At 44.5% G+C, this 13270-nt stretch overlaps 1 protein-coding gene across 1 annotated transcript in view; it reads left to right on the top strand.

Annotated features, from left to right (window-relative positions):
* Positions 1-269: 269 nt before the first annotated feature.
* The window catches only part of NT5C3B (5'-nucleotidase, cytosolic IIIB), a 116384-nt gene continuing 103383 nt past the window's right edge, over positions 270-13270 (top strand). The window contains exon 1 of the mRNA XM_089674459.1: positions 270-494. Within this exon, the coding sequence (XP_089530585.1) occupies positions 489-494 (6 nt within the window). The 5' untranslated portion in view covers positions 270-488. The remainder of the gene's footprint in view (positions 495-13270) is intronic.

The following is a 13270-nucleotide window of genomic DNA, read 5'->3' as shown; positions in this document are numbered from 1 at the left end:
CGTAGAGTGGAGGTCACATGTTTCCTGTCCAGACTAGAGCTCCAATCTGCAGTCTGACTCCCCCCCCCCCTTGAAAAGTATACACAGGAAACATTTGTTTCATTAAAGTTCGTTAGATTAAAAAAAAAAGTATAGTGGAGGTCATGTGTTTCCTGTCGTGTGGAGCTCCACTCTGCAGCCTCTGCTTGTTTGTTACGTTAGAGTTCGCTAAAAAAAACGGGGGGGGAGTGGAGGTCATGTGTTTCCTGTCGAAGACAGAGCTCCTTTCTGCTGCCAGAGCCCCGTGAATACAGAGGCGTGTTGTGTATCTGTGGATGGGTAGAGTGGAGGTTGTGGTAACTCTGGGCCGCTGCTAAAAAGGGTTTGGCCTCTAGAGGGGGCTGGCGTCTATGTGCAGTGAAGCATAAGATCTGACATCAGCAGGCTGCAAGTGAAGGCATTGAGATCAGCTCATCAGGACCTCCATACCCCTCCCCCTATCATCAGAGATGATCGTAAGTACTATGTGTGTATGGCAGCTCACAGGGTCATGCAGTCCTACAGAGATCAGGGTGCACAGAGTAAAGCACATCCCCCAATCTGATCTGTTACAGGGAGGGGGAGTCGGGTGTATGGAGCACCAATCACAATCTCCAATAGGCTGCATCATGGTAAATTAAGTTCAGAAATCATGTTGTTATATTTTGAAATCTGTAACTGTCATTAAAGTCTACCATGTTGTCACAGACTTCCAATAGGGTCAGTACAGGGCAGTCCCCCCATCCAGTGTAACCCCCAGTACATGGTGCACCAGTACAGCCCCCCCCCCCCATCCAGTGTAACCCCCAGTACAGGGTGTACCAGTACAGTCCCCCCATCCAGTGTAACCCCCAGTACATGGTGCACCAGTACAGCCCCCCCCCATCCAGTGTAACCCCCAGTACAGGGTGTACCAGTACAGTCCCCCCATCCAGTGTAACCCCCAGTACATGGTGCACCAGTGTAACCCCCAGTACAGGGTGCACCAATACAGTCCCCCCATCCAGTGTAACCCCCAGTACATGGTGCACCAGTACAGCCCCCCCCCCCCCCATCCAGTGTAACCCCCAGTACAGGGTGCACCAGTACAGTCCCCCCATCCAGTGTAACCCCAAGTACATGGTGCACCAGTACAGTCCCCCCATCCAGTGTAACCCCCAGTACAGGGTGCACCAGTACAGTCCCCCCATCCAGTGTAACCCCAAGTACATGGTGCACCAGTACAGTCCCCCCATCCAGTGTAACCCCCAGTACAGGGTGCACCAGTACACTCCCCCCCATCCAGTGTAACCCCCAGTACAGGGTGCACCAGTACAGTCCCCCATCCAGTGTAATTCCCCAGTACAGGGTGCACCAGTACAGTCCCCCCATCCAGTGTAACCCCCAGTACAGGGTGCACCAGTACACTCCCCCGCCCCCCCCCCCATCCAGTGTAATCCCCCAGTACAGGGTGCACCAGTACAGTCCCCCCATCCAGTCTAATCCCCCAGTACAGGGTGCACCAGTACAGTCCCCCCATCCAGTCTAATCCTCCAGTACAGGGTGCACCAGTACAGTCCCCCCATTCAGTCTAATCCCCCAGTACAGGGTGCACCAGTCTAATCCCCCAGTACAGGGTGCACCAGTCTGATCCCCCAGTACAGGGTGCACCAGTCTGATCCCCCAGTACAGGGTGCACCAGTCTAATCCCCCAGTACAGGGTGCACCAGTCTAATCCCCCAGTACAGGGTGCATCAGTCTAATCCCCCAGTACAGGGTGCACCAGTCTAATCCCCCAGTACAGGGTGCACCAGTCTGATCACCCAGTACAGGGTGCACCAGTCTAATCCCCCAGTACAGGGTGAACCAGTACATTCTCCCCATCCAGTCTAATCCCCCAGAAATTTTCCGTTTCTGTGTGCATTCCCGGAATGCTCAGGTGTGAATGGGGTCTAAAAATCCCATTGTCTATAGCATTTTTCTCCCTGGGGACTCCTAATGCTTCTTTTTCCCTCCTGACTTTTTCCCTAATGCTCATCCAGGCGCTTTTCCCCCAGGTGCTGCTGCCCCAGGAGCTGCTCTTCCAGACATTTGTCCTTCAAGCACTTTTTCTCCAGGCTTTTTTGTCCCTGGCTCTATTGCTCCAGGCTCTGTCCCTCCTGGCTCCATTCGCCATTGCTCTTCTATATATACTGTATACAGACAGAGAAATCTACTACAGTTGTGACCAAAATTATTCAACCCCCACTGAAATTGAGTGTTTTGGCCAGTTTGACATTGCTTTTGATCATTCAGTCATCTTGCTTACATTTACATTAAAGAGGCACTTGTAGGTCAGACAAATATAACATAACAGTTATAATGAAATAACCACAAATGTCTTTTCTGTGCTCACAGCATTATCAGTTTTATTCAACCCCCAAGTGACATTCAATCTTAGTACTTAGTACAGCATCCTTTTACAGTTATAACAGCTTTTAAACGTGAAGCATAGCTTGACACAAGTGTCTTGCAGCGATCTACGGGTATCTTCGCCCATTCTTCATGGGCAAAGGCCTCCAGTTCAGTCACATTCTTAGGCTTGCGCACTGCAACTGCTTTCTTTAAGTCCCACCAGAGGTTCTCAATCGGATTTAAGTCTGGTGACTGCGATGGCCACTCCAAAATGTTCCAGCCTTTCCTCTGCAACCATGCTCTAGTGGACTTGGAGGTATGCTTGGGATCATTGTCCTGTTGAAAGGTCCAACGTCTCCCAAGCCTCAGGTGTGTGACGGACTGCATCACGTTTCCATCCAATATCTCCTGGTACTGAAGAGAATTCATGGTACCTTGCACACGCTGAAGCTTCCCTGTACCTGCAGAAGCAAAACAGCCCCAAAGCATGATTGACCCTCCACCATGCTTCACAGTAGGCAAGGTGTTCTTTTCATCATAGGCCTTGTTCTTCCTCCTCCAAACATAGCGTTGATCCATGGGCCCAAACAGTTCTAATTTTGTTTCATCAGTCCACAGAACACTATCCCACAACTTTTGTGGTTTGTCCACATGGCTTTTGGCATACTGCAGTCGACTCTTCTTATTCTTTGGAGACAGCAAGGGGGTACGCCTGGGAGTTCTGGCACGGAGGCCTTCATTACGCAGTGTGCGTCTTATTGTCTGGGCTGAAACTTCTGTACCCACATCTGACAAATCTTTTCTCAGTTCCTCAGCAGTCACACGGGGACTTCTCTCCACTCTACGCTTCAGGTAGCGCACAGCAGTCGAAGTCAGCATCTTCTTTCTGCCACGACCAGGTAGCGTTTCAACAGTGCCCTTTGCCTTGAATTTGCGAATGATGCTTCCTAAGGTGTCTCTTGGTATGTTTAACATCTTTGCAATCTTCTTATAGCCATTGCCCTTCCTGTGAAGAGAAATCACCTCTTCTCTTGTCTTCCTGGACCATTCTCTTGCCTTCACCATGTTTGTAACCACACCAGTAAATGTCTAGAAGGAGCTGAGTATCACAGTCATTTTAAAGCTGCCTAATTGGTGCTTATTATGCTTGATTGCTGCTCGGTGACATCCACAGGTGTTTTCAATACCGGATGGAAAGCACCTGTATGAACCTCTGTTCTTCAGAGTGGTAGTCTTTAAGGGGTTGAATAATTGTGGCAATGAAGAAACCACATAAGAACCATTTACTACTGTATTACATAAACAATTGATGTCATTTTAGTTGCATTTGGGTAGTTACAACGTCCTTGTAGGATTTGATTCTGAATACAATTCCAAATGTACACTATAGTCCCTAAACCCCTTTACAGCATTGGGGGTTGAATAATTTTGGTCACAACTGTATATACAGATCTATTGTATACAGACAGAGAAATCTACTATATACAGATCTATTGTATACAGAGAAATCTACTATATACAGATCTATTGTATACAGACAGAGAAATCTACTATATACAGATCTATTGTATACAGACAGAGAAATCTACTATATACAGATCTATTGTATACAGAGAAATCTACTATATACAGATCTATTGTATACAGACAGAGACATCTACTATATACAGACAGAGAAATCTACTATATACAGATCTATTGTATACAGACAGAGAAATCTACTATATACAGATCTATTGTATACAGACAGAGAAATCTACTATATACAGATCTATTGTATACAGACAGAGAAATCTACTATATACAGATCTATTGTATACAGACAGAGAAATCTACTATATACAGATCTATTGTACCACCATCCCCTCCCTCCTAGATTGTAAGCTCCAAAGAGCAGGACCCTCAATCCCCTCATGTTTTGCATTGTATTGGTATTCTTCTGTCACATGTTATGTCCCCCTTTGTAATGTACAGCGCTGAGCGAACCATTGGCGCTTTATAATTACTGTATAATAATAATAATATATTGTATACAGAGAAAAATCTACTACATACAGATCTATTGTATACAGACAGAGAAATCTACTATATACAGATCTATTGTATACAGACAGAGAAATCTACTATATACAGATCTATTGTATACAGACAGAGAAATCTACTACATACAGATCTATTGTATACAGACAGAGAAATCTACTATATACAGATCTATTGTATACAGACAGAGAAATCTACTACATACAGATCTATTGTATACAGACAGAGAAATCTACCATATACAGATCTATTGTATACAGACAGAGAAATCTACCATATACAGATCTATTGTATACAGACAGAGAAATCTACCATATACAGATCTATTGTAAACAGACAGAGATCTACCATATACAGATCTATTGTAAACAGACAGAAAAATCTACCATATACAGATCTATTGTATACAGACAGAGAAATCTACCATATACAGATCTATTGTATAAGAAAAATCTACTATATACAGATCTATTGTATAAGACAGAAAAATCTACTATATACAGATCTATTGTATACAGACAGAGAAATCTACTATATACAGATCTATTGTATACAGACAGAGAAATCTACTATATACAGATCTATTGTATACAGACAGAGAAATCTACTATATACAGATCTATTGTATAAGACAGAAAAATCTACTATATACAGATCTATTGTATACAGACAGAGAAATCTATTGTATACAGAGAAATCTACTATATACAGATCTATTGTATAAGACAGAAAAATCTACTATATACAGATCTATTGTATAAGACAGAAAAATCTACTATATACAGATCTATTGTATACAGACAGAAAAATCTACTATATACAGATCTATTGTATACAGACAGAGAAATCTACTATATACAGATCTATTGTATAAGACAGAAAAATCTACTACATACAGATCTATTGTATACAGACAGAAAAATCTACTACATACAGATCTATTGTATAAGACAGAAAAATCTACTATATACAGATCTATTGTATAAGACAGAGAAATCTACTATATACAGATCTATTGTATACAGACAGAAAAATCTACTACATACAGATCTATTGTATAAGACAGAAAAATCTACTATATACAGATCTATTGTATAAGACAGAGAAATCTACTATATACAGATCTATTGTATACAGACAGAAAAATCTACTATATACAGATCTATTGTATAAGACAGAAAAATCTACTATATACAGATCTATTGTATACAGACAGAAAAATCTACTATATACAGATCTATTGTATACAGACAGAAAAATCTACTATATACAGATCTATTGTATACAGACAGAAAAATCTACTATATACAGATCTATTGTATACAGACAGAAAAATCTACTATATACAGATCTATTGTATACAGACAGAGAAATCTACTATATACAGATCTATTGTATAAGACAGAAAAATCTACTATATACAGATCTATTGTATAAGACAGAAAAATCTACTATATACAGATCTATTGTATACAGACAAAAAAATCTACTATATACAGATCTATTGTATACAGACAGAGAAATCTACTATATACAGATCTATTGTATACAGACAGAAAAATCTACTATATACAGATCTATTGTATACAGACAGAGAAATCTACTATATACAGATCTATTGTATACAGACAGAGAAATCTACTATATACAGATCTATTGTATAAGACAGAAAAATCTACTATATACAGATCTATTGTATAAGACAGAAAAATCATCTACTATATACAGATCTATTGTATAAGACAGAAAAATCTACTATATACAGATCTATTGTATACAGACAGAAAAATCTACTATATACAGATCTATTGTATAAGACAGAAAAATCTACTATATACAGATCTATTGTATAAGACAGAAAAATCTACTATATACAGATCTATTGTATACAGACAGAGAAATCTACTATATACAGATCTATTGTATACAGACAGAGAAATCTACTATATACAGATCTATTGTATACAGACAAAAATTATACTATATTATTATTATTATACAGGATTTATATAGCGCCAACAGTTTGCTCAGTGCTTTACAATATAATGGGAGAGAATACAGCAACAATACAGTTCAATCATGCAAAAACCATGGGTACAGCGGTGCGAAACTGGTCTTAAGCCCCGTGTAAGCATGGTGCCTGCTTAGCCACTCTGAAAAGCTGCTTTTCACCTTCGATCTAAGTAGACGTGACATCATGGCGTACGCGAACATGGTAAGAGATGACCACTGCTCATCAGCCTACACCCTCAGACATCTTCCCATCTATTTCCCTCCTGACTTTTTCCCTCCTGACTTTTTCCCTCCTGACTTTTTCCCTCCTGACTTTTTCCCTCCTGAATTTTTCCCTCCTGAATTTTTCCCTTCTGACTTTTTCCCCTCTGACTTTTTCCCTGCTGACTTTTTCCCTCCTGACTTTTTCCCCTCTGACTTTTTCCCCTCTGACTTTTTCCCTTCTGACTTTTTCCCTTCTGACTTTTTCCCCTCTGACTTTTTCCCCTCTGACTTTTTCCCCTCTGACTTTTTCCCCTCTGACTTTTTCCCTTCTGACTTTTTCCCTTCTGACTTTTTCCCCTCTGACTTTTTCCCCTCTGACTTTTTCCCCTCTGACTTTTTCCCCTCTGACTTTTTCCCCTCTGACTTTTTCCCATCTGACTTTTTCCCTTCTGCTCGTCCAGACACTTTTCCTCCAGCCGCTGCTGCTGCTGGTGACTTTGCTCTTCCAGGTGACTTTCCCCTAAGCGCTGCTCCTCCTGATGCTTTTTCCCCAGATGATGCTGCAGATGCTGCTTCTCCAGACGCTGCTCTTCCAGACACTTGTCCTTCAAGCACTTTTTCCCCAGGCTTTTTTGTCCCTGGCTCTATTGCTCCAGGCTCTGTCCCTCCTGGCTCCATTCGCCGTTGCTCTTCTCCTCCTGGCTCCATTCGCCGTTGCTCTTCTCCTCCTGGCTCCATTCGCCGTTGCTCTTCTCCTCCTGGCTCCATTCGCCGTTGCTCTTCTCCTCCTGGCTCCATTCGCCGTTGCTCTTCTCCTCCTGGCTCCATTCGCCGTTGCTCTTCTCCTCCTGGCTCCATTTGCCGTTGCTCTTCTCCTCCTGGCTCCATTCGCCGTTGCTCTTCTCCTCCTGGCTCCATTCGCCGTTGCTCTTCTCCTCCTGGCTCCATATGCCATTGCTCTTTTCCTCCTGGCTCCATTCGCCGTTGCTCTTCTCCTCCTGGCTCCATATGCCATTGCTCTTCTCCTCCTGGCTCCATGTGCCATTGCTCTTCTCCTCCTGGCTCCATGTGCCATTGCTCTTCTCCTCCTGGCTCCATGTGCCATTGCTCTTTTCCTCCTGGCTCCATATGCCATTGCTCTTCTCCTGCTGGCTCCATATGCCATTGCTCTTCTCCTGCTGGCTCCATTTGCCATTGCTCTTCTCCTGCTGGCTCCATATGCCATTGCTCTTCTCCTCCTGGCTTCATTTGCCATTGCTCTTCTCCTGCTGGCTCCATTTGCCATTGCTCTTCTCCTCCTGGCTCCATTTGCCATTGCTCTTCTCCTCCTGGCTCCATTTGCCATTGCTCTTCTCCTCCTGGCTCCATTCGCCATTGCTCTTCTCCTCCTGGCTCCATTCGCCATTGCTCTTCTCCTCTTGGCTCCATTCGCCATTGCTTTTCTTCTTCTAGCTCTTCTCCCCCAGTCTCCTCATCATGCAGCTTTTTCATTTTTCTACAACAGCTGCACAGAAGGCTGCAAACGATGGCTAGCGGCACAGCTGCCCCGATTCCAACTCCAAGGATTATGTAGATCTGGTTATTGGAGAGCAAAGTCTCCATTCTTTGTTTGAGCAATTCCTTTGTTCCCTGTTTTTGCCAGTTTTCCTTCAGGTTAGGAATCTGCTTGTACTTTAAGGGAAGTTTGTCGGGATCGATCACCCGAACATAAAAGTAAATGACCTTTACCAGCTTGCCGCTGGGCTCCTTCATGTTGCACCGATAGGTCCCGGCCTGGCTCTCGGTGACGTTGTAAATGTGGACGGAGCGCTGGCTGCCAATTTGTTCATTAAAGCTGTTATCATTCGTGGTGATTCCAGAAGTATACGCCCAGTTGTAGGACATGGTTTCCTCTCTATGGTCAGGTAGAAATTCCGGTTGGCAGTCCATCGTGGCGCTTGCGCCAATGTTCAAGTTGTAATTTCTCGGCTTGCACTCCCAGATACCATGACATTCAACCTCTAACCTTTCACAGTCGGTTACAGCAGGCGCTCCAGATTTTCCTTTCGGCCCCACGATGCATCGGGTCTCTATCCTAAGCCCTATTCCACATTTCACATCGCATTCTGTGGAGTTTATTGGGATCTTTACCTTGGTGGGATCCATAGCCTTGCCATTGGCAAGAAAAAACAAAAAAAGTGCAACGAAAATCAGAAAAATCTTCATTTTACCAGCTGTCACTCAGGACACGTCTTCACTCCTCACTGTCAGCCACTCAAATGACACTGAGCTCAGCTGCAGCTGCAGCTCCTTGGTCTAGGTTTCCACGGCAACTGCACTCTGTGACATCATCAGCCTGCTTCCGGCCAGAGCTAAAAATAGCCTCCAGTCTGCTGTGCACTGACAATGGTAAACAAACATACCCGCTGTATACAGAGAGGGAGACCCACTATATACAGACAGAGACATCTACTATATACAGACAGAGAAATCTACTATATACAGACAGAGAAATCTACTATATACAGATCTATTGTATACAGACAGAGAAATCTACTATATACAGATCTATTGTATACAGACAGAGAAATCTACTATATACAGATCTATTGTATACAGACAGAGAAATCTACTATATACAGATCTATTGTATACAGACAAAAATTATACTATATTATTATTATTATACAGGATTTATAAAGCGCCAACAGTTTGCTCAGCGCTTTACAATATAATGGGAGACAATACAGCAACAATACAGTTCAATCATGCAAAAACCATGGGTACAGCGGTGCGAAACTGGTCTTAAGCCCCGTGTAAGCATGGTGCCTGCTTAGCCACTCTGAAAAGCTGCTTTTCACCTTTGATCTAAGTAGACGTGACATCATGGCGTACGCGAACATGGTAAGAGATGACCGCTGCTCATCAGCCTACACCCTCAGACATCTTCCCATCTATTTCCCTCCTGACTTTTTCCCTCCTGACTTTTTCCCTCCTGACTTTTTCCCTCCTGACTTTTTCCCTCCTGAATTTTTCCCTCCTGAATTTTTCCCTTCTGACTTTTTCCCCTCTGACTTTTTCCCTGCTGACTTTTTCCCTCCTGACTTTTTCCCCTCTGACTTTTTCCCTTCTGACTTTTTCCCCTCTGACTTTTTCCCCTCTGACTTTTTCCCCTCTGACTTTTTCCCCTCTGACTTTTTCCCCTCTGACTTTTTCCCCTCTGACTTTTTCCCCTCTGACTTTTTCCCCTCTGACTTTTTCCCATCTGACTTTTTCCCTTCTGCTCGTCCAGGCGCTTTTCCTCCAGACACTTTTCCTCCAGCCGCTGCTGCTGCTGCTGGTGACTTTGCTCTTCCAGGTGACTTTCCCCTAAGCGCTGCTCCTCCTGATGCTTTTTCCCCAGATGATGCTGCAGATGCTGCTTCTCCAGACGCTGCTCTTCCAGACACTTGTCCTTCAAGCACTTTTTCCCCAGGCTTTTTTGTCCCTGGCTCTATTGCTCCAGGCTCTGTCCCTCCTGGCTCCATTCGCCGTTGCTCTTCTCCTCCTGGCTCCATTCGCCGTTGCTCTTCTCCTCCTGGCTCCATTCGCCGTTGCTCTTCTCCTCCTGGCTCTATTCGCCGTTGCTCTTCTCCTCCTGGCTCCATTCGCCATTGCTCTTCTCCTCCTGGCTCCATTTGCCGTTGCTCTTCTCCTCCTGGCTCCATTCGCCGTTGCTCTTCTCCTCCTGGCTCCATTCGCCGTTGCTCTTCTCCTCCTGGCTCCATTCGCCGTTGCTCTTCTCCTCCTGGCTCCATTCGCCGTTGCTCTTCTCCTCCTGGCTCCATATGCCATTGCTCTTTTCCTCCTGGCTCCATTCGCCGTTGCTCTTCTCCTCCTGGCTCCATATGCCATTGCTCTTCTCCTCCTGGCTCCATGTGCCATTGCTCTTCTCCTCCTGGCTCCATGTGCCATTGCTCTTTTCCTCCTGGCTCCATATGCCATTGCTCTTCTCCTGCTGGCTCCATATGCCATTGCTCTTCTCCTGCTGGCTCCATTTGCCATTGCTCTTCTCCTGCTGGCTCCATATGCCATTGCTCTTCTCCTCCTGGCTTCATTTGCCATTGCTCTTCTCCTGCTGGCTCCATTTGCCATTGCTCTTCTCCTCCTGGCTCCATTTGCCATTGCTCTTCTCCTCCTGGCTCCATTCGCCATTGCTCTTCTCCTCCTGGCTCCATTCGCCATTGCTCTTCTCCTCTTGGCTCCATTCGCCATTGCTTTTCTTCTTCTAGCTCTTCTCCCCCAGTCTCCTCATCATGCAGCTTTTTCATTTTTCTACAACAGCTGCACAGAAGGCTGCAAACGATGGCTAGCGGCACAGCTGCCCCGATTCCAACTCCAAGGATTATGTAGATCTGGTTATTGGAGAGCAAAGTCTCCATTCTTTGTTTGAGCAATTCCTTTGTTCCCTGTTTTTGCCAGTTTTCCTTCAGGTTAGGAATCTGCTTGTACTTTAAGGGAAGTTTGTCGGGATCGATCACCCGAACATAAAAGTAAATGACCTTTACCAGCTTGCCGCTGGGCTCCTTCATGTTGCACCGATAGGTCCCGGCCTGGCTCTCGGTGACGTTGTAAATGTGGACGGAGCGCTGGCTGCCAATTTGTTCATTAAAGCTGTTATCATTCGTGGTGATTCCAGAAGTATACGCCCAGTTGTAGGACATGGTTTCCTCTCTATGGTCAGGTAGAAATTCCGGTTGGCAGTCCATCGTGGCGCTTGCGCCAATGTTCAAGTTGTAATTTCTCGGCTTGCACTCCCAGATACCATGACATTCAACCTCTAACCTTTCACAGTCGGTTACAGCAGGCGCTCCAGATTTTCCTTTCGGCCCCACGATGCATCGGGTCTCTATCCTAAGCCCTATTCCACATTTCACATCGCATTCTGTGGAGTTTATTGGGATCTTTACCTTGGTGGGATCCATAGCCTTGCCATTGGCAAGAAAAAACAAAAAAAGTGCAACGAAAATCAGAAAAATCTTCATTTTACCAGCTGTCACTCAGGACACGTCTTCACTCCTCACTGTCAGCCACTCAAATGACACTGAGCTCAGCTGCAGCTGCAGCTCCTTGGTCTAGGTTTCCACGGCAACTGCACCCTGTGACATCATCAGCCTGCTTCTGGCCAGAGCTAAAAATAGCCTCCAGTCTGCTGTGCACTGACAATGGTAAACAAACATACCCGCTGTATACAGAGAGGGAGACCCACTATATACAGACAGAGACATCTACTATATACAGACAGAGAAATCTACTATATACAGACAGAGAAATCTACTATATACAGACAGAGAAATCTACTATATACAGATCTATTGTATACAGACAGAGAAATCTACTATATACAGATCTATTGTATACAGACAGAGAAATCTACTATATACAGATCTATTGTATACAGACAGAGAAATCTACTATATATACACAGATCTATTGTATACAGACAGAGAAATCTACTATATATACACAGATCTATTGTATACAGACAAAAATTATATTATCATTATACAGGATTTATATAGCGCCAACAGTTTGCTCAGCACTTTACAATATAATGGGAGACAATACAGCAACAATACAGTTCAATCATGCAAAAACCATGGGTACAGCGGTGCGAAACTGGTCTTAAGCCCCGTGTAAGCATGGTGCCTGCTTAGCCACTCTGAAAAGCTGCTTTTCACCTTCGATCTAAGTAGACGTGACATCATGGTGTACGCGGACATGGTAAGAGATGACCGCTGCTCATCAGCCTACACCCTCAGACATCTTCCCATCTATTTCCCTCCTGACGGTTCCCCTCCTGACTTTTTCCCATCTGACTTTTTCTGCTCGTCCAGGCGCTTTTCCTCCAGACACTTTTCCTCCAGCCGCTGCTGCTGCTGGTGACTTTGCTCCTCCTGGTGCTTTTTCCCCAGATGCTGCTGCTCTCCCAGGCACTGCTCCTCCTGATGCTTTTTCCCCAGATGATGCTGCAGATGCTGCTTCTCCAGACTCTGCTCTTCCAGACACTTGTCCTTCAAGCACTTTTTCCCCAGGCGTTTTTGTCCCTGGCTCTATTGCTCCAGGCTCTGTCCCTCCTGGCTCCATTTGCCATTGCTCTTCTCCTCCTGGCTCCATTCGCCATTGCTCTTCTCCTCCTGGCTCCATTCGCCGTTGTTCTTCTCCTCCTGGCTCCATATGCCATTGCTCTTTTCCTCCTGGCTCCATATGCCATTGCTCTTCTCCTCCTGGCTCCATATGCCATTGCTCTTCTCCTCCTGGCTCCATTTGCCATTGCTTTTCTTCTCCTGGCTCTTCTCCACCAGTCTCCTCATCATGCAGCTTTTTCATTTTTCTACAACAGCTGCACAGAAGGCTGAAAACGATGGCTAGCGGCACAGCTGCCCCGATTCCAACTCCAAGGATTATGTAGATCTGCTTATTGGAGAGCAAAGTCTCCATCCTTTGTTTGAGCAATTCCTTTGTTCCCTGTTTTTGCCAGTATATCTACTATATACAGACAGAGAAATCTACTATATACAGATCTACTATATACAGAGAAATCTACTATATACAGATCTACTATATACAGAGAAATCTACTATATACAGATCTACTATATACA

This window comes from Staurois parvus, unplaced genomic scaffold, assembly GCF_062004578.1.
Source record: "Staurois parvus isolate SC_StPar_1 unplaced genomic scaffold, SC_StPar_1.0 ptg000151l, whole genome shotgun sequence".
Classification (NCBI taxonomy): domain Eukaryota; kingdom Metazoa; phylum Chordata; class Amphibia; order Anura; family Ranidae; genus Staurois; species Staurois parvus.
Note: the sequence above shows the minus strand (reverse complement) of the source record. Positions and strands in the feature narration are given on the sequence as shown.